The sequence below is a fragment of the Rhinoderma darwinii genome, chromosome 2 (genome assembly GCF_050947455.1).
Source record: "Rhinoderma darwinii isolate aRhiDar2 chromosome 2, aRhiDar2.hap1, whole genome shotgun sequence".
Taxonomy (NCBI): domain Eukaryota; kingdom Metazoa; phylum Chordata; class Amphibia; order Anura; family Rhinodermatidae; genus Rhinoderma; species Rhinoderma darwinii.
In genome coordinates this window covers 199,398,165-199,420,260 of record NC_134688.1, presented here as the reverse complement: position 1 = coordinate 199,420,260, position 22,096 = coordinate 199,398,165, and the positions used below count along the sequence as shown (strand labels likewise).

The 22,096-nt window shown below is 41.3% G+C and overlaps 1 protein-coding gene across 1 annotated transcript in view; it reads right to left on the bottom strand.

The window, feature by feature from the left end:
- Positions 1–13,370: 13,370 nt before the first annotated feature.
- MRPS9 (mitochondrial ribosomal protein S9) overlaps positions 13,371–22,096 on the bottom strand; it is a 116,887-nt gene continuing 108,161 nt past the window's right edge. The window contains exons 8-11 of the mRNA XM_075850347.1: positions 20,849–21,017; positions 19,353–19,461; positions 15,608–15,777; positions 13,371–13,569 (exon numbers count right to left, since the gene is read on the bottom strand). Coding sequence (XP_075706462.1) covers positions 13,478–13,569; positions 15,608–15,777; positions 19,353–19,461; positions 20,849–21,017 — 540 coding nt within the window. The 3' untranslated portion in view covers positions 13,371–13,477. The remainder of the gene's footprint in view (positions 13,570–15,607; positions 15,778–19,352; positions 19,462–20,848; positions 21,018–22,096) is intronic.

The window sequence follows — 22,096 nt, the reverse complement described above, 5'->3', positions numbered from 1 at the left end:
GTAATAAAAAGTGCTCAAAAACTTGTATGTACCAAAAAATGGTACCAAAAAAAACGACCGCTCGTCCCTCAATAAATAAGCCCTCATACCACTCTATTGACTGAAAAATAAAAAAGTTATGGCTCTTGGAACGCGGGGAGGAAAAAACTAAAAAGGAAAAGAAAAAAATGGATCAGTCCAGAAAGAGTTAATTACTTTCTAATGAATAAACATTTGTGACCACATGTGGGTTAAAGCCGTACTCGGGAGAAATTGCTTTACAAATGTTGGGCAGCATTTTCTCCTTTATCCTGTGTGAAATTGAAAAAATGCAACATTTTAGTGGAAAAAATGTTGATATTCATTTTTACGGCATAATTCTAATAAATCCTGCAAAAGACTTGTGGGGTCTAAATGCCCACTATATCTCTATATAGATTCCTTAAGTGGTGTAATTTCCACTTTTGGGGGGTTTCCACTGTTTTGGCCTCTCAGGGCCTTTGCAAATGCGACATGGCACCCAAAAACCATTTCAGCTAAATTTGAGCTCCAAAAGCCAAATAGCGCTCCTTCCCTTCTGAGCCTTGCTGTGGGTCCAAACAGCAGTTTATTACCACATATGGCATATTTCCGTAATCGGGAGAAATTGTTTTACAAATGTTGGGGTGCTTTTTCTCCTTTATTCCTTGTAAAAATTAAAAATGGCTACCTTTTTTCAGAAAAAAAGTAGATTTTTACCTTTACAGAATAATTCCAATGAATTCAGCAAAACAACTGTGGGGTCAAAATGCTAAATTTACCCCTAGAAAAATTCCTTGATGAGTTTAGTTTCCAAAATGGGGTCACTTTTGGGGGGTTTCCACTATTTTGTTCCCTCCAATGCATTTCAAACGCGACACGGCACCGAAAACTATTCCAGCAAAATCAGAATTTCAAAATCCAAATGGTGCTCCTTCCCTTCTGAGTCCTGCTGTGGGTCCAAACAGCAGTTTATTACCACATATGGGGTATTGCTATAATCGGGAGAAATTGCTTTACATATGTTGGGGTGTTTTTTCTCTTTTATTCCTTGAAAAAAATTACAAATTTCTAAGTTTTTTCAGAAAAAAAGTAGATTTTCATCTTCACATACTAATTCAAATAAATTTAGCAAAAAAACTGTGGGTTCAAAATGCTAACTATACCCCTAGATAAATTTCCTGAGGGGTGTAGTTTCCAAAATGAGGTCACATTTGGGGGTCTTTATTGTTTTGACCCCACAAGACCTCAAGACCTCTTCAAACCTGACATGGTACCTAAAATATACGCTAAAAAAAAGGAGGCCCCAAAATCCACTAGGTGCTCCTTTGCTTCGGAGGCCGGTGTTTCAGTAAATTAGCGCACTAGGGCCACATGTGGGATATTTCTAAAAACTGCAGAATCTGGGCAATAAATCATAAGTTAAAACCTTCTGTGGTATAGAATTTTTTTTATTACAAATGAATTTTGTAAAAAAAAAATGAAATTTGTAACTTTCACCTCTACTTTGCTTTAATTCCTGTGAAACGCCTAAAGGCTTAAAACACTTTCTGAATGCTGTTTTGAATACTTTGAGGGGTGCAGTTTTCAAAATGGGGTGACTTATGGGGACTTTCTAATATATAAGGCCCTCAAAGCCACTTCAGAACTGAACTGGTCCTTGTAAAAATCGCCTTTTGAAATTTTCTTGAAAATATGAGAAATTGCTGCTAAAGTTGTAAGTCTTGTAACGTCCTAGAAAAATAAAAGAATGATCAAAAAACGATGCCAAACTAAAGTAGACATATGGGAAATGTTAACTAGTAACTATTTTGTGTGGTATTACTATCTGTTTTACAAGCAGATACATTTAAATTGAGAAAAATGCTAAAAATTGCAACTTGGTGTTTTTTACAAGTAAATATTGAATTTATCAACCACATTTTTTCACTAACATAAAGTACAATATGTCACGAGAAAACAATCTCAGAATCGCTTGGATAGGTAAAAGCATTCCGGAGTTATTACCACATAAATTGACACATGTCAAATTTAAAAAATCGGCTTCGTCCTGAAGGCCAAAACAGGCTCAGTCCTGAAGGGGTTAAATCCTGTAAGTTGTGTGGTGGAGCCTCATTAATCAATCCTGTTTTTCCTGCACATTCCACAGACGCTCGATGGGATTGAGATCTGGGTAAATTGGAGGATAATGGTCCTATTACATGGCCCGACGAGGTTGGTGTAAACGAGTGCTGATTAACGAGATCGTTGATCGGCGCTCGTGTGTTCCTTTAACAAGGAGCTATGGATACGGACAAGCGGTCGTTAACCCAAGCGCTCGTCCCCATATACTTCTATCATGTCGGCAGCGCATCCCCGCTTACATAGGGAGATGTGCTGCCGACAACGATAATATTTTAGGATGCGTAAACGATGCAATCAGCCAATGAACGTGCGTTTACTCGTTCATTGGCTGATCGTTGCCCTTTTTACACAGCGCAGTTTTGTGAAAGCTTGTTTGCCGGATAATTGGCCGGTGTAAGGGCGGATTCACACGTTGTTCGGTCCGTGATATAGGGGTCCGTATGTCATCGACATTTCCCGGACAGAACACACTGCAGGGAGGCGGGCTCCTATCATCATTGTTATCTATGACGCTAGGTGTCACTGCCTCTCCGCGGAACTACTATCCCGTACTGAAAACATGGTTACAGTACGGGACAGTTGTTCCGCAGCGACTTCTAGCGTCATAGATAACTATGACGATAGGAAACCGGCTCCCTGCAGTGTGTTCAGTCCGGGAAATGCGACCGACATACGGACCGTATATCACGGACCAAACACGCTCGCGTGTGGGAGGCCTAAAAGAGTTCAACACCTTGAACTCTTTGTCATGTTCCTAAAATTATCCCTGAACAATTGCAGTGTGACGGCAAATTATCCTTCTGAAAAAGGACACTGCCATTAGGGAACACAGTTGCCATGAAGGGGTTTACAAAGTATGCAACAATATTTAAGCTGGTGGTACATTTCAAAGTAACTTCCCCATGAATGCCAGAACTTGCAGTTTCCCAGCAGAACTTTGCCCTCAGCATCACACTGCTTTTGTTGGCTTAAAAGCTTCCCATAAAGTATCCTAATGCCATCTCTTCCCACGGTTAGGTTGGGTTCACACGACCTATTTTCAGGCGTAAACGAGGCGTATTATGCCTCGATTTACGCCTGAAAATACGGCTCCAATACGTCGGCAAACATCTGCCCATTCATTTGAATGGGTTTGCCGACGTACTGTGCCGACGACCTGTCACAGCTGTCAAACGACGACGCGTAAAATGACTGCCTCGTCAAAGAAGTGCAGGACACTTCTTTGCAACGTAATTTGAGCCGTTTTTCATTGAAGTCAATGAAGAACAGCTCAAGATTACGGGCGTCAAAGACGCCTCGCAAAATGCGAGGAACTTTTACGTCTGAAATGACGCAGCTGTTTTCTCCTGAAAACAGTCTGTCTTTTCAGACGTAAAAGCCAGTTCTCGTGTGCACATACCCTTAGTGACACACACACACGCACCTGGCCTGTTGTCCGCATGATGTAAAAGAAAACGTGATTTATCAGACCCAGGCTATTGCTCCATGGTCCAGTTCTCATACGCACATGGCCGTTGTAGATGCTTTCGGTGGTGAATTGAGGTCAACATAGGGACTCTGACTGGTCTGCAGCTAATATATCTCACCCCTTGAAAGGGGCCATTGTAACAAGATAACCAATGTTATCTACTTCATCTGTCAGCTTTAAACATGAGTGAATTTCACCCAAAAAATGTTTGCTTCCAATTCGGTTCTAATACATTTGTTGCAAATCAGAAGTGCCCTAATTGCCCTGAAAAGTCACGTATGGGTTTTCTAGGATTGTACACAAGCCCTTTAACACCAAGACAGCATTAGGCCCTATTCACACGACAGGTATTAATGGCCATCACACAGCTGCATTAAAATCTGTTAACCACAATGGGGCTACTCACACGGTCTATCTTTTGACAGCCCAGGAGAATAGCCCCACACCCTAGAACATGCCGTATACACACAGCTCCCATACAATTCAATGGGGCCGTGTAGAAAACGGCTGTCACTTGGATGCCATCCGAGTGACAGCCGTTAAAAAGGGTTCCTGCCCCGGAGTCCCCGAGCAGAGCGTCAGCTAGCGCTCTGCCAGGGGACTCCAGTACTGCTCCTGACGTCACTCTCCATATATGGACAGTGGTATCAGTAGTTTCCTATCGCTGGAGTCCCAGAGCAGAGCAGAGCATCACGAAGCGCTCTGCCCGGGACTGTCGCTGTGGAAGCCACGGATGTCACTGTCCATATTTGGACAGTGACATCAGGAGCTTCCCTAGTCCTGGAGCCCCAGGCAGAGCGCTAGATGATGCTCTGCTCGGGGACTCCAGTGCCAGAAAACTGACGTCACTGTCCATATATGAACAGTGTCGGCAGAAGTTTTCTGGCCCTGGAGTCCCCAAGCAGAGTATCAGCAAGCGTTCTGCCCGGGGACTCCAGCACTCCTCCTGATGTCACTGTCCATACATGGATGGTGACGTCAGGAGTTTTACCAGGGCTGGAATTCCGGGGCAGATCCTCTATTAGCACTCTGCCTGGGGACTCTGGGGAAGCCCCTGACATCACTTTCCATATATGGACAGTGACGTCAGGAGCTTTTGCTGGACCGTAGTCCCAGGGCAGAGCCTCTACTTGTGCTCTGCCTGTGGACTCCAGCACTGCTCCTGATGTCACGGTCCATATATGGGCAGTTACATCAGGAGTCTCCCATCGCTCCAGTGCTGGACCCAGGAAAGTTATAATACAGTGAAGGAAATAAGTATTTGATCCCTTGCTGATTTTGTAAGTTTGCCCACTGTCAAAGACATAAACAGTCTAGAATTTTTAGGCTAGGTTAATTTTACCAGTGAGCGATAGATTATATAAAAAAAAACAAAAAACAAAACAGAAAATCACAGTCAAAATTATATATATTTATTTGCATTGTGCACAGAGAAATAAGTATTTGATCCCCTACCAACCATTAAGAGTTCAGCCTCTTCCAGACCAGTTACATGCTCCAAATCAACTTGGTGCCTGCATTAAAGACAGCTGTCTTAAATGGTCACCTGTATAAAAGACTCCTGTCCACAGACTCAATTAATCAGTCTGACTCTAACCTCTACAACATGGGCAAGACCAAAGAGCTTTCTAAGGATGTCAGGGACAAGATCATAGACCTGCACAAGGCTGGAATGGGCTACAAAACCATAAGTAAGACTCTGGGTGAGAAGGAGACAACTGTTGGTGCAATAGTAAGAAAATGGAAGACATACAAAATGACTGTCAATCGACATCGATCTGGGGCTCCATGCAAAATCTCACCTCGTGGGGTATCCTTGATCCTGAGGAAGGTGAGAGCTCAGCCGAAAACTACAGATGGGGAGGCGGGGGGGGGGGGGGTTTGGGACTTGTTAATGATCTCAAGGCAGCTGGGACCACAGTCACCAAGAAAACCATTGGTAACACATTACGCCATAATGGATTAAAATCCTGCAGTGCCCGCAAGGTCCCCCTGCTCAAGAAGGCACATGTACAGGCCCGTCTGAAGTTTGCAAATGAACATCTGGATGATTCTGAGAGTGATTGGGAGAAGGTGCTGTGGTCAGATGAGACTAAAATTGAGCTCTTTGGCATTAACTCAACTCGCCGTGTTTGGAGGAATAGAAATGCTGCCTATGACCCAAAGAACACCGTCCCCACTGTCAAGCATGGAGATGGAAACATTATGTTTTGGGGGTGTTTCTCTGCTAAGGGCACAGGACTACTTCACCGCATCAATGGGAGAATGGATGGAGTCATGTACCGTCAAATCCTGAGTGACAACCTCCTTCCATCCACCAGGACATTAAAAATGGCTCGTGGCTGGGTCTTCCAGCGAGAAAATGACCCGAAACATACAGCCAAGGCAACAAAGGAGTGGCTCAAAAAGAAGCACATTAAGGTCATGGAGTGGCCTAGCCAGTCTCCAGACCTTAATCACATCGAAAATTTATGGAGGGAGCTGAAGATCCGAGTTGCCAAGCGACAGTCTCGAAATCTTAATGATTTACAGATGATCTGCAAAGAGGAGTGGGCCAAAATTCCATCTAACGTGTGTAAACCTCATCATTAACTACAAAAAACGTCTGACTGCTGTGCTTGCCAACAAGGGTTTTGCCACCAAGTATTAAGTCTTGTTTGCCAAAGGGATCAAATACTTATTTCTCTGTGCACAATGCAAATAAATATATATAATTTTGACTATGTGATTTTCTGTTTTTATATAATCTATCTCTCACTGGTAAAATTAACCTAGCCTAAAAATTCTAGACTGTTCATGTCTTTGACAGTGGGCAAACTTACAAAATCAGCAAGGGATCAAATACTTATTTCCTTCACTGTAATTGTTTTGCTTTTTTGTGTGTTCCGAATTATTTATTTTCTTGTGTTTTTTTTACAGGTTCTGTTTTTGGACTACTTCAGATTCGAGGGCTACTTAGATTGTCGTTTTTTTTATTCTCAAAATGGTTAACGAGGGTTGTGTGTGGGTTTTATATTTTAAGAAAATATATATTTTTTAACTATATTACTATTGCCTTAGTAATGGCCACTGTCTGATTGATAGCATCCATTACTAAGGAGGGGCTTAGTGGTAGCTGGTGAAAAGGCTAACAGTATCCCCCCCATCATTACCCCGGTACCCACCACCGCCACCAGGGGGACCGGGAACGATCCAGTACCCGACCATCTCTAGTAATATTGGCTGGTATTATTAGGCAGGGAAAGCCCAAAAACCATGGCCTTTCCGACTCTTGTAATACTGGGCTACTGCTGCTATGTTGTATCTGGCTGGTTATGAAAAATTAAGGAGGACCCCACGTCTTTTAAAAAAACTAAAAATGAAATAGAAAAAACTGACGTGGGGGTCCCCCCCCCCCATTTTTTATAACTAGCCAGACACAACATAGCAGCAGACTACCATTACCAGTGTGAAAAGTTCCACAGTTTTTGGGCTCTCCCAGCCTAAGGGTATGTTCACACGAGGGCGTCCGTTACGGCTGAAATTACGGGGATGTTTCAGCCTGAAAACATCCCCGTAATTTCAGCCGTACCGGCATGTGCAGGCGCTTGAACGCCGCGTCAATTACGGCCGTAATTAGCGCTGCTATTCATTGGAGTCAATGAATAACGGCTCTAATTACGGCCAAAGAAGTGACAGGTCACTTCTTTGACGCGGGCGTCTATTTACGCGCCGTCTTTTGACAGCGGGGCGTAAATATACGCCTCGTGTGAACAGACAAACGTCTGCCCATTGCTTTCAATGGGCAGATGTTTGTCAGCGCTATTGAGGCGCTATTTTCGGGCGTAATTCGGGTCAAAAACGCCCCATTTACGTCCGTAAATAGGCCATGTGAACATACCCTAATAATGCAAGCCTGTAGCCGCCCAAGGGCCCAACCATCACTACAGATTGTCGGGTACTGGATCGTACCTGGCTCTTCCCGGTACCCCTGGTGGCGGTGGGTAACGGGATAATAATGGTGGGTGGTTAGTGTTTGCCATATCACCAGCTAACAATAAGCCCCTCCTTAGTAATGGATGCTGTCAGACTGCGGCCATTACTAAGGCAATAGTAATATAGTTTAATAAAAACAAGAGACCTTAAAAAAAAATTTTTTATTGAGATAGAAACCCCCAACACAACTCTCGTTAACCATTTTATTGAGAATATAAAAAAAGCCGTCCTCGAATCCGAAGTAGTCCAACAACCGAACCTGTAAAAAAAACAAAAAACAAAAAAATAAAAATGCAAAGCAATTATTAGATTTACCTTTTCTGGCTCCAGTGGTGGAGTCACAATGTCAGCGAGCTACGCGGCTTCCAAAACTTCGGGAGTTATAGGGGGGAGTTGGCACTAAAAGTGCTTAGGGAAGCTTCAACTCTAAATACGGCCTTGCTTTCATCTACACTTGCCCCCCACTTAACCTCTGCCTCCTTCCATGCCCCTTTCCCCCTCAAGCCTCTGCCACAATCTGTGCCCCCATCACAAAGTTCAAAATCCTGTTCAGTATCCCCTGCACCCGATGAGACCCCCCCTGACACTTTGTTCCCCATAGTACCCCTACCACTTTGTGCCCCCCCCTGCCTTCTTTTGTATTCCCTGTCCGACGCCCTCAGAGCCCCATGGCACATTCTGACCCTACAAAAAGCCCCTTCCTCCATTTTGTTCCAATTCTTACCTAAAACAGAGGCCTGTCTCCTGCTATCTACCCTGTCCCTGCTCTAGCAGAGCCTTGTCACCTTCTGAACCCTGCACGGTTCCTAATTCAACTTCCGCAGTTGCTGTCCGAATTGCCGAGAAATCAGCCAAAGCAGCAGTACACTGTTCAATGGTTGGGAGCACATAGTAGCAAGTAAAAAATAGAAAGTAAAAAGCCAAAAGCCAATGCAAAGAAGCGGAGGGATTAGACAATGCTCTCTATACTATGAAAGAAATAAAAAATAAAAAATGGCGACAGGGCGATCATGTGACCTTCCGGTGGGTGTTTTTAGTGGTTTGAGACCAAAAAAATTGACAAATGAAATGCATGTTTTTAAAATGGACAGTGAAAAACAGACGCAAACTAGGTCACAATTAGCTGTTAGAACCGGAAACAAAGAACGGAGACGGAACAGATGCAAAACTGCCGACACTTGGACCTGGTCGTGTGAATGATGTCAAAGTGACAGCAACATATATGGCTATAGGTAAATTAATTGTAGTCATTGCTAACAAGCAGCCTGTTTAAAAACACACACATTTGGTTATTTTTATGCTTGGTAAGGCCCTGTTCACACAGAGTTTTTTGAAGAGTTTTTTGACGCGGAAACCGCTCCGCAAAACTCGTCAAAACCCGCCCGAAAATGCCTCCCATTGATTTCAATGGGAGGCAGGAGGTTTTTTTTTTACCGCGAGCGGAAAAACCGCATCACAGTAAAAAGAAACGACATGACCTATCTTGAGGCGGTTTATGCCTCCAAAACCCCATTTCAGTCAGTCAGAAACTGGAAAAAAACGCCTCGAGTGTTTTGACAAGTTTTTGTCAAACCACTGTGCAAAAAACGTCTGGAGCCGATTTTGCAGGAGGAATTTTCCTCCTGCAAAAAACTCAGTGTGAACAGAGCCTAAAAGTACCAATACCTGGTTTAATAACCTCAGTATCACGGTCCTTGATTGGCCAGCAAACTCGCCTGATCTAAACCCATAGAGAATCTATGGGGTATTGTCAAGAGGAAGATGAGACACCAGACCCAACAATGCAGACGAGCTGAAGGCCGCTATCAAAGCAACCTGGGCTTCCATAACACCTCAGCAGTGCCACAGGCTGATCGCCTCCATGCCACGCCGCATTGATAATACCTCAGCAGTGCCACAGGCTGATCACCTCCATGCCACGCAGCATTGATAATACCTCAGCAGTGCCACAGGCTGATCACCTCCATGTCACGCCGCATTGATGCAGTAATTCATGCAGAAGGAGCCCCGACCAAGTACTAGGTGAATATACTGTATATACTTTTCAGTAGGCCAACATTTCGGTATTACAAATCATTTTTGAAATTGGGCTTCTATAATATTCAAATTTTCTTAGAGATTACATTTTGGGTTTTCATTAACTGTTAGCCATAATTATCAACATTAAAAGAAAAAAATGCTGGAAATAGATCACTCTGTGTAATGAATCTATATAATATATGTGTTTCACTTTTTGAATTGAATTACTGAAATAAATTAACCTTTTGATAATATTCTAATTCATGGAGGACTAGTATATAGTATCACTGCGATCGTAGCGACACAAAGAATAAAGTTAAACACATTAATTCAACTGTATAGTGAACGCCATATAAAAAACCCTGCAAAAAACGCTTTTTTTCTCCATTCCCCCACCAAAAAAATATTAAAGTTAACCTATAAGTCCCATACACCCCAAAATAATAACTATGAAAACTACACCTTGTCCCGCAAAAAACAAGCCCTCATATGGTGAGATCAACGGAAAAAAAATAAAAGTTACGGCTCTTGTAATGCGGTTATGCAAAAATTTATTTTTTTGTTTAAAAGATTTCTTATTGTGCAAATGTAGTAAAACAAAAAACCTTTACATATGTGGTATCGTCGTAATCGTACCGACCCATAGAATAAAGGTAACATGGTATTTATACCGCATAGTGAACAGCGTAAATTTAAAACGCAAAAAACAATGCAGGAATAGCATTTTTTTTCAATTCCCTTCCCCCCAAAAGGTTAATCAATATAATATATCCACCAAAAAATGGTGTCATTGAAAAACACAACTCATACCACAAAGAACAAGCCCTCATACGCATATGTTGATAGAAAAAAAAAAAAAAAAAAAAAAAAGGTAAAACTCTTGGAATGTGAAGATGAAAAAAAATAAAGGCCAAAATAGGCCTGGTCGTTAAGGGGTTAATATTAACACAACGGTCCAAAAATTATCCCTTTTTGGTGGCAGATGTCTGCCAGTGTTTATATACACACACGGTGGTATCTGAAGAAGCAACGTCTACCACTTCCAATACCACGACTACATGTGACAGCGTGTCAGATTGTTCTTAAACGTGAATAAGTAATGGAATTTTACGCTATTTGAAAAAAAAATTGTCACTTGGACACAGACTGATGTATGACTGACTCCTATATCTCCATCAAATTATTGTAAATCTCATGGTCTATTCTCTTCTCCTCACTATGAAACTCACTCAATGACACTAATCCACTGTCTATGTGCAGCTGCACTTACTGGTTAGGCTGTTTATAGTGGCTTTGACTCACATGACTGTCATCCACTGGATCAAGATCGGATGTTCTAGAAGGGGGCCTGACTGCAAGGCATTGTGGGGAATGTGAATCTTCTCTGTCTCCTTCTGATCTGTAAAATGGCGGCCACCATTTTTTCCAATTCGTGCGGGACGAATCCCAAAAGTTTTTGATTCGCTAAAATCCCAAACTTTTGGAAAATTAGGCCCTATTCAGTTTTTTTTACACGTTTTTTTACATGGAAACCGCGTCGAAAAACACGCCAAAAAACGGCCAAAGATGCCTCCCATTGATTTCAATGGGAGGCGGATACGGTTTTTACCGTGAGCGGTAAAAAACGTTTGCAGTAAAAAGCGACATGCCCTATCTTCGGGCGTTTACGCCTCTGAACTCCCATTGACATCAATGGGAGGCGGAGAAAGCGTATTTCGCATTGTTTTTACCCGTGGCACTCAATGGGCGCGAGCAAAAAACGCAGCGAAAAATGGCGCGCAGGCAGATTAAAATCTGCCTCAAAATTCCAAACGCTAAAAATTCAGTGTGAACTCAGCCTTAGTAACAAATTCAATTTCTGTAGAATCAATTTGCTCAACTCTAGTCAGCAGCTTTATTGTAGAATATAAAAGATTACAGTAAAAATAAAACCACTTTTTAAATAAAAAAAGTTTTAAAAAAAATATACATATATGGTATCGCCGCGATCGTAACAAATTAAACAGTGAAGTGAACACATTAATTAACCTCCTGGGTAAACTGCATACAAATAAATGCAAAAAACAATGGCAAAATAGTTTTTTTCCCCCATTCGCCCCCGATAAACCCCAAAAAATGTAATCAATAAGACCCATGTACCCCAAAATAGTACCAATGAAAACTACACTTTGTCCCGCAAAACAGAAGCCCACATCAACGGAAAAATTTAAAAAAAGTTACCACTCTTCAAATGCAGCGATGAAAAAAAAAAAAAAGTTTTTACTGTGCAAACGTAGTAAAACAAAAAACCTAGACATATTTAGTATCGCTGTAATCCTACCAACTCATAGAATAAAGGTAACATGTTATTTACGCCGCATTGTGAACACCGTAATTTTAAAACGCAAAAACAATGATGGAAGAGCTATTTTTATACAGATTGGTCGACTAAAAAATAAAAAAAAGTTATACCTCTTGGAATGTGACTGTGAAAAACGGAAAAAAAGTGTTTAGTCATTAAGGCCAAAAAAGGTCTAGTTGCCAAGGGGTTAATATGGAGTTGGTTCCCACTTTGCAGCTAAAACAGCTTCCACTCTTCTGGGAAAGCTTTTTACAGGATTTTTAAAGTGTGAGGCTCTGTGCCGGCCAATCAAGTTCTTGCCCACCACAGTCACGCTGGAACAGGAAAGGGCCTTCCCCAAACTTGGAAGTTTACAATAATCCAAAGTGGCTCGGTATGCTGAAGCATTATTTCCCTTCGCTGGAACTAAGGGGCCTATGCCAACCCCTGAAAAACCACCCCATAGAATACTCTCCTCCACCAAAACTTACTTGGCACAATGCAGACAGGCAGGCAACGTTCTCCTGGCATTCGCCAAACCCAGACTCGTCCAATGGACAGTTTCATAGAGCTGGGTGATTCATCACTCCACAGAACATGTTTCCACTTCTTTACAAGACTATCTGTGCTCCGTGATATGCCCCAGAACAAGCAACGGTGAAACGCGTGTTGGGCAGGTGGTAGTCGTCTTGGTCTGTATGGCTTATCCTACTTGTAGTCATTATGTAAGTATACTGTACCTTGGATTGTGTCCAGTGAAACATGTGATAGCTGCATAGACCTCTTTTTGCTTAGTCTTATGCATGTGATATACGAATGATTACAATATGCACATTTCATCCATGTCCATGCAGGAGTTATACTATTGATTGCACCAAGCACATTATTTTGGTTACTCTGCATAAACTTTAGTGATACTTACTTTATTACTCTCACAGTGCACTTTATCAAGGTTGTTCTGCATAGTACTGATAATCTGCATAGTATTGATAATCTGCGTAACGTATACTACGTTTATCCTGCACACTGGGCGACTTTTGGCATATTTATATTCTTGATGAAACCACATTTCTTGTATGCGATGTCCTTTTGTGTTTTATTATGTAATGGGCTTAAGGTATTTATATAGTTGTTTTTTTTATGATTTGTGCAGAGTGTGAGCATGTTTTGTATGTTATGCACTATTACATAGGCCAAAATGCACATGCTAAGGCACATATAGTGTTACTGCATAACCGTGCATCCAAAGTCTATCACTCGGATACTACAGCGAATGCGGTGTATTGAGAGTCAATTAAACGTACAGATCAGTGAACCAGTTCCGCTGTATTCACCTTGAGTATACAAGAGTCCTTGCCAAGCACCTATCTATACACCATAGATTCATGAATGTTCATCCGAAAATTCATAAGACAACTAATATATTAAATGTGTTTGGGGAAAAAAACAAAAAAAATACAACAAATGTTTAGTTATAAATTACGATTTTATTAGAAAAAAACAAAAAACAAGCTAGAATACAGCCAGAATTCTTGCACTCCCACAGATGTAACTTCCAACATCTGTGCAGCAGGTTAACGTTTCTTCCATGTGAATTTCCTACGGGCACCCTCCTGGCCTGGTTTTTTCCGTTCCTTCACGCGTGGATCTACAGTGAGTAATCCAGCTGAAAGAAACAGAAAGATGGAGAGACACGAATATTTCTCAAACTATAAAGTTCAGGAAAACAGAACATAGGTTGTTAGCAAAGTGCTATTCAGTCTCACGGTCAACTACTTGGTAGAATCCATATGGACTTTGCTTCATCAGCCATTTTCTTATATATCATCATAATTAGCTAGGAACATTCTAAGGGCCTGTTCACATCACATTTTGGCCCTACGTTTAGCGTGTACATTGGGAAAGCTCCATAGGCTCAATTAGCCCGACAAGAGTCCAAAAGAATGTTCTTTTGGCCTCCAAAGAAAAGGTATACCGACGTATACCAGCCCGACGGAGTATGGAATTACGTAGTATACTACACTATTCCATCCTGAGGGATCACGCTAAAAAACAAACAAACCACAAACCAGATACATGTTAAACATCACAGGTACATGTTAAACATATTCCTTGAGGAGATTTCCCAGAGCCGGAATCCCCGAGAAGAGCATCAGGTAGCGTTCAGCCTGGGGATTCTGGCCCTGGAAAAACCCTTGATGTCACTGTCCATATACGAACAGTGATGTCAGGGCCTTTCAACTACGTAATCCTCTGGGACTGGGGAAACCCTTGACATTACTGTACATATATGGACAGTGACGTCAGGGACTTCCTCTAGGAGGCGAATCTAGGTTGCCAACCCTCTGACCGGGGATTCCCGGCATCTTAAAGCTCCTGACATCACTGTCCATATATGGACAGCGACGTCAGGGGCTCCTCCAGGAGCGGAATCCCAGGCCATAGCGTAGCATGGGAATTGTTTCTTTTTTTAAACTCCTAATGTCACGGTCAATGGATAGTGATGTCTAGGGCTTTCCCAAGACAGGAGACCACGGCCAGAATGCTTGTGATGCTCTGGCCAGGGACTCCATAGTTTAAAGCCCCTGATATCACTGTCCACATACAGACAGTGATGTCAGTAGCTTCCCCAAACTTAAAATAGCGCTATGCCCAGGGAGTTCGGGCGTTGTATCCCACTGTATGTGTATACAGTGGGATACGTCGGTGCTTTCTGCCAGAAGTATACGTCAGGACTCCTCCCAATGTATACCTTGAACGGAAGTAAAAAACGTGACGTGAAAAGGCCCTAAGATACACCCACACACACAGTGCATGAAAGGAAATGCATTTCCTTGTATAGCTACATATGCACTATTAGTCACACCCTCTCATCTGGCATAACTAGGCTGTTTGAGATAGGTCGTCTGTCACACAAGTGCGGGTATCCTATTATACAGTAAATAACTGCTGAGATTGTGCCTAGGTTACTGAACTTGTAAACTATGAGGTATAGTGAAACCACTCCAAAAGACCACCTCTTTGGGTAGACACCTGATTTTCCTGTTCCACCATATACTATGCATACTGCCCATCTTCTTAGAGAAGACCACCCTCCGAGAGGACCACTTTTCAATGCAATTTACAGTGTTCTTCTCAAAGAGGTTTCACTGTAAATTGGCCTCTTGGAAATGTTCATTCTGAAAATGATGATCATGCTATAAACTAGACTCGGGGCACTTCTGTAACACTTCTTGCATCTGGCAGTTTTTTTCACTACATAAGAAACCGCAAGTCAAATGGATGTCTGTTTTCTTTTTGGAAACATTAACCCTTTAGTGACTAATGACTTCAAATGCCTAAATCGAAAAAACATCGCAACAGCACTCTGCGAGCACGAAGACCAACAAATGCATTGTATTTAGAATATTTTTCATTACTGCTACATTTACTATACTTACAAATATAAGGTTCTTAGCGCACATGTTGATCAAATTCAAATGCCCTAAATGTTAGCAGCAAAGTTTCACCATTATTTTAAACATTTATATAGGGAAAAAGGGCAGACAAATATGAGGTACTCGCCTTAAGACACACATCTTTCTAAATTCCTACATCACTAAATATACCTTGCTGGCCAAGCGTCTAATGTATATCCGATTATAGTTTATGTTTCACCTTGTGACCTCAAATGCACCCCTATTTCATAAGTAATCGTCCATTACCTTGTCTCATAGCCTCCATTTCTTTTTCGGAAACAAAACTGAGCAGGGCCTGTGACATCGCCAGACGGACAGCGCCAGCTTGTGCAGATCTTCCACTTCCCGTAACGGTACATACTGTATCATATTTCATCAATCGATCCAAGAATTGAAATGGAAACATAAGTTGCTCTCTAGAAAAAAAATATATACATAAAAAGTCAGTTTGCAGATGTACATAAAAGCGACGTATCATATACAGAATATTAAGGCAGAAACAATGCTTAGTTACTCAATACACAAAGTGAATCATTGATAAATCAAATCGTATTAGAAATAGAATTATGCTTACAAATCCTCAGGTCAAAGTATTTACGTGAATATTGTAATTATAATAATACAAACAAGATAGATATTGTCTATAGAAGACAGAATGTTGAAGCTGCGACCCAGTATCCCAGACGCTTGTTTCGCTCTAAAGGCTTGGTCAGGAAAGTGTGACATGGATTCCCCAAAGCTACAAGTATGTTTGTCCCGGCTGAAAGTCAGACACTTGGGATCTATCAGTTTACCGGCATGGACTGCAATACTGCTTAGGCTTCGTTCACATCTGCGCCTGGGTGCCGTTCACCTGATAGAAAGGTCTGACGGAACCCATGAACGGAAGCCCGACGCAGATGTGAACGAAGCCTTATTACTTTTTATTGCCCATAAAACTGTGCTTTCGTAACAGATTTTTCATGTCTTCATGTGGAAAATTGATATGATGTAAAATGAATGATTTATTTATAACAAATTAAATTTCTCACTTATTAGTTCTTTATAATCACTTGGCAACATCTGCTGTACATTTACGGCGCTGGCGCTATAGTGCAGGCACAGGAGCTGCAACAGCTGTGATCGGAGAGGAATTTGATCCCAGCCGTTTAACTCCACAGATGCCGCTGTCAATAGCAACCATCTAAGTGGCATCCAAGTGGTTAGACAAAACGGAGGGGACTCCCCTTTTTCACCCCATCGGCGATGCAACAGCAGGGTACCGATGGGTAGCCATGGTAGCTGGGGGCCAAAGGAAGGCTTCCAAATCTGCCATGTGTGTATGCAATATGGAAGTATGTAAGCGATCTGAAACGTTTTCCCCTTAACAAAGTGCTTTGTTATTGAAAAAGTACACAAAATTGGTACCGCCGCAACCATAACAACGGTATTAATGAAAACTATAAGGGTATGTTAACACGGCTTATTTTTGGTAGTTTTTCGGGCCGTAAACGGCTGAAAAATCGGAAGCAGAACGCCTACAAACATCTGCCCATTGATTTCAATGGTAAAAACGGCGTTCTGTTCCAACGGGCTGTTTTTTTTACGCGTCAGTTTTGAAAAACGGCTGCGTAAAAAAAACGGCCGCGAAAAAGAGCAGGTCACTTCTCGGGACGTTTTTAGAGCCGTTTTCCATAGATCTATTGAAAATTGCTCCAAAAACGGCTGTAAAAAACACAGCGAAAACTACGAGTGGCTTAAAAAACTTCTGAAAATCAGGAGCGGTTTTCCCTTGAAAACAGCTCCGTATTTTCAGACATTTTTTTGCTAAGCGTGTGAACATACCCTAACTCGTCCCACAAAAGAAACAAGCAAACAAGATCTCGTGAAGCTATTTGAACAGGAGGGTTGGGGGAAAGTATTGCTCTCAGAATGTGTTGACACAAAAACAAAATGATTTTAAAAAAAACAAAACGTTTTTCCTGTGCAAAATTAGCGAAGCAAAAAATGTTTTATATAAATTTTGATATTGCTGTAATTCTAACAAGCCACAGAATTACAAAAGTTAACATGTCATTTATATCAGTAAATGCAGAAAAAAAACAAAAACACAAAAATCTAAGTAACAAGGGCCAAAATAGTTGCGACCTCGGGAGTTAAACATATAACACAAAAATCACAAGTCTGCTGTGTATGTTGTTGCGTGGTAACACAGGGACATTTATGCTAAACCCTTAGTGCAAAACTAGTAGTAGTCCCACTTTTTTCCAATAGGGGATGCTACAAAGACACACACTAAAGTAGAAAACATACGGTCATCGCAAATAGGTGTACAAAGTCTGTACTATGACATTACAAGCATCAAACACAACCCGGGTCTGTTTTATTAGGCTTCATTCACACAAGCATCTCCGATTTGCGTGCGCAAAAAAACAGACCGTATTTCCTGCATTTCATGTCCTAGGGCCACCAGTGTGCTTTCCATTCCGCATCAATGTGTTTTGCGTGTAGCATCCGTTTTTCACGTCCGTGATTCTCCTTTGCAAGCACTTCCTTTTTTGTTGTAAATCACACATGTCTGAATAGCCCTATTGACTTGCATGGGACTGTGTGCGGTCGTTATTTCAACGGACAGCACACGGACGCGAAACACGCTCGTCTAAATACTTTGTTTCGAACACAAAGGCTGAAATTGTTCTCTATTCCTGCACTTTATTTAACAGACACCTCCGAGTATTTGCGGCATTATAAACTGTACACGGAAAATTTTAATTATAAAGTGTTTTAAAGTAAAAATGTACATAATTCGGTTCTCTTTAAATGACCCTAGTAGCTCCGTCTTACGGTCAGTGACTTTTGGGCAGCGTAAGTGATAGACTGCTGAAATGAGCATGTCTGTCGCTTCTTTATGTCTGATCGTGATGTGATTTTTGTGAACCTACATTTAGAACGTGGTAGCGTATGGTACTGCCATATGTAAAGGCAGCTTAAAGTCACTGCCCGGTTCCCCTTAACATATCAGGGCTGTTAATCATTTCACTCTGGTCCCTCAGACGCAAGTCTGTTATTTTCTTATGGTGTTCGGGACCAATAGCGTTCAATGACTTCTGACTCCCCCCTGCACAGAATTCTGGTAATACGGAGAGTTCTCTGCTCTTTTAGTGGCTGCCTCCAGCATTTGGACCAGAAAAGAGAGAGAAGTATCTGGAGGGGAGCAGAGAGCTCTCGGTATTACCAGTGCTGAGCCCTGTTCACACTGCGTGTATTGGACGTGTATTTTAGCTCACCGAAACAGGGGTAAAAAATAAAAAAAAAAACCCGCTTGATTAAGCTTCCCATTTAAATCAATGGGAAAGCGCGGTTAACACATACAATGCGTTTTTTCACGCAAGCGTATTTAAAAGATGCATCGTGTAGAAAAAAAAACCATCAGGTCAATTCGTAAAATGTGTCAAATGTTCCCGTAATCAATGGGAGTCCCAAATGCGTGCCAAAAAAACTCACAAAAACCACGTGAAAAACGTGCCAAAAACGCCTGTATTTTAAAAAGTGCTTCACAAGAAACTAGCGTATTTGACAGGTTTGAACGTTGTTTTTTTTTAGCACCGTGTGAACATGCCCTTACGTACAGAGTGCAGTTAGAGCAGGAAATCTGTCGTAAAGCTTCAGCCAATAGCTGCAGAGCAGGAAGTGATGTCAGAGGGGGCGTCGGTTTGGCATCTCCAGTACAGCCCAGTAAAATGCAGCAATTTTGTTTTTTCCTGTGGGGTCAGAGACACCAGACAGAACACATTGGAAACTTGTATTTGAGGGACCAGGGTGAAAGTAGCTCCGAGTCCATGCTTTTAAAATTTGCCAGATTTCACTAAGCCTGAAACCGGAACATAAAATATTTGACCAGAGAATTGAAAATATGAGAAAATACCCAACATATATTATAAAATTATTTAAATGCGTCTCATTTCATGCACCGCACATTGGCTTCTACATAAACAATGCATAGCTTCTCTACCTGTCTTGTAGAACTGTAAAATAATCCAAATACTCCTTTCCATTTATGGTAATTTTTCCTTTTCCTTGGTCTCGTACTATAGCGGTCGCGTCTGCCGTTTTCCTCTTGCCTAAAAATGATAACAAACATGCCTGAAGAAAGTGCCTTGATGTTATCATTCTAGTACAAGTTATACGAATACATGCATAAAAATTAAAAAAAAATTCACATATGCAAATTTTTCCTTACTCCATGTGGCTTATGGGAACAACAGGCACCATCTTAAAGAGGCTCTGTCACCAGATTTTGCAACCTCTATCTGCTATTGCAGCAGATCGGCGCTGCAATGTAGATAAGAGTAACGTTTTTATTTTAAAAAAACGAGCATTTTTGGCCAAGTTATGACCATTTTTGTATTTATGCAAATGAGGCTTGCAAAAGTCCAAGTGGGCGTGTTTAAAGTAAAAGTCCAACTGGGTGTGTATTATGTGCGTACATCGTACATCGTGTATTTTGTATTTATGCAAATGAGGCTTGCAAAAGTCCAACTGGGCGTGTATTATGTGCGTACATCGGGGCGTTTTTACTACTTTTACTAGCTGGGCATTCTGATGAGAAGTATCATCCACTTCTCTTCAGAACGCCCAGCTTCTGCCAGATCACACTGTGACGTCACTCACAGGTCCTGCATCGTGTCGGACGAGCGAGGGCACATCGGCACCAGAGGCTACAGTTGATTCTGCAGCAGCATCGGCGTTTGCAGGTAAGTCGATGTAGCGTGATCTCTCGAGAACACGGCTGTGTCTGCACTGCCAGAAGCTGGGCGTTCTGAAGAGAAGTGGATGATACTTCTCGTCAGAACACCCAGCTAGTAAAAGTAGTAAAAACGCCCCGATGTACGCACATAATACACGCCCAGTTGGACTTTTGCAAGCCTCATTTGCATAAATACAAAAATGGTCATAACTTGGCCAAAAATGCTATTTTTTTTAAAATAAAAACGTTACTGTAATCTACATTGCAGCGCCGATCTGCTGCAAGAGGAGATAGGGGTTGCAAAATCTGGTGACAGAGCCTCTTTAAATTTAGAGATCAGTGATTCCTATTCTAAAAATACAGAGATACAGTAAAACAGAGGGCATTTAAAGTATATACAAATGGTAAAGAGCTCTTTAGTTTAGAGGGAAGAATAACAAACCCAGAAGGGGAATGAATTCCTGCATTGCATAGGGTGAAATCTGTGGTGAAAATCCACGACAAAACCGCAAAACAATGAGCACGCTGCCGTTTATTAATCCGCACATAATTTTTTTCTGCTACTTGTCGATAGGGTTTTGAAAATATAATTCACATGTATTGTACTTTAAAAATCAGTATGGCCAAGAAAAAAAAAAAAAATATTGACGTTTTCCGCCACATTGCAGGTTTTTAAAAACCTTGTTCGCAACAATGTAACATTTGGCCTGTGTGAACACGTCCATACTTTGTGTAAACGGTTGAATATATAGTATGGTTACCTTCCCCCGTGCTGAACGCTACCCCATGCTCATCATACTGCAGAGGATTAACCATTTGCTTTTTGGACTGGATTTCAAGATTCTTGCAATATCTCAGCACATAGTCCTCCTCAATGCTGCTGTGTGGCAGGCTCACCAAGCGTCCCATCGTATGTAAAAAATACAGGTACTGCAGGCAAACAAAAACTCATTAGGAGATGTCAGTGTAATTGCCTGTGCTATAGTTCTAGGCTGGAGCTTGGCAAAGCAGGACTCTCATTGACATTCCCTGTCAGATTGACATTTTGGCATATGGATGTTCATTTTCAAACAGTGTGAGACAATACATTTCTATGCTCCACAAAATCCCCGGGACCTGTTTTGCAGACAACAATGAATCAAAGCGGTTTTAAGCTACTCATTTGTAATTGAAGGAATCTTGTCACAAACCTCTGCAAATTATATGAGCCTTCAAGAAATTCTCTCCACTTGCCAGCTAATTTGCATTTCCTTTTGGCGCTTTCTACAAATGGCGTTTATGAAATTTTGCCACCTTTTAAGACCTTATTAGACTTTACATTTCCTTGAACAATTAACTTTCTTTGTTTATGGGGATGCAGTGGTTATTATATTAACCTAGGTTTCCAAAAATGTCAAATAAAAATGCATATGCTTTTTTAATTTTTTACCACTATAAAAGCTTAATGAATATCTATAAATCCTTGAGCCATCCTGTTCTATCAAGTTTTTACAAAAGCACCAAAATACACACAGGACAAGAAAGTGTCAAAGTTATGATATACAAGTCTTTATTAAATTTTATTAAAATACATAAAATTGGATGTAAAAAAGGAGGCCGATAAGTCACAATAAAGTTGGTGATGTGCGGTCAATATAGATCTATTGCAGATATAGTAAATGGACAATAATATATGTCCAGAAGTACCTTATCTTGTAGGGAACCGATAACAGAGCATATAACATGCATAAAAATCTGACAAAAAGGCAGTCAGTAGAAAGCTATAAATGCTAGAAATACAGACCAAACACAGGACACCAGCCCCAATGTACGTTTCGCTATTTGTTAGAGTCTGTTTAACCATTTTTTGGGTTATATATGCTTATTGGAATCAGTTGAATCAGACATCATTACCATGTCTCTCAATGGAAGTTCATCCACCAAAACAAAAAACACATGATAAAAATGCAACAAAAACCCACCATGTGAACCCAGCCTAAAGGTGTGGTTCCTATCGAATCACAGTGAAT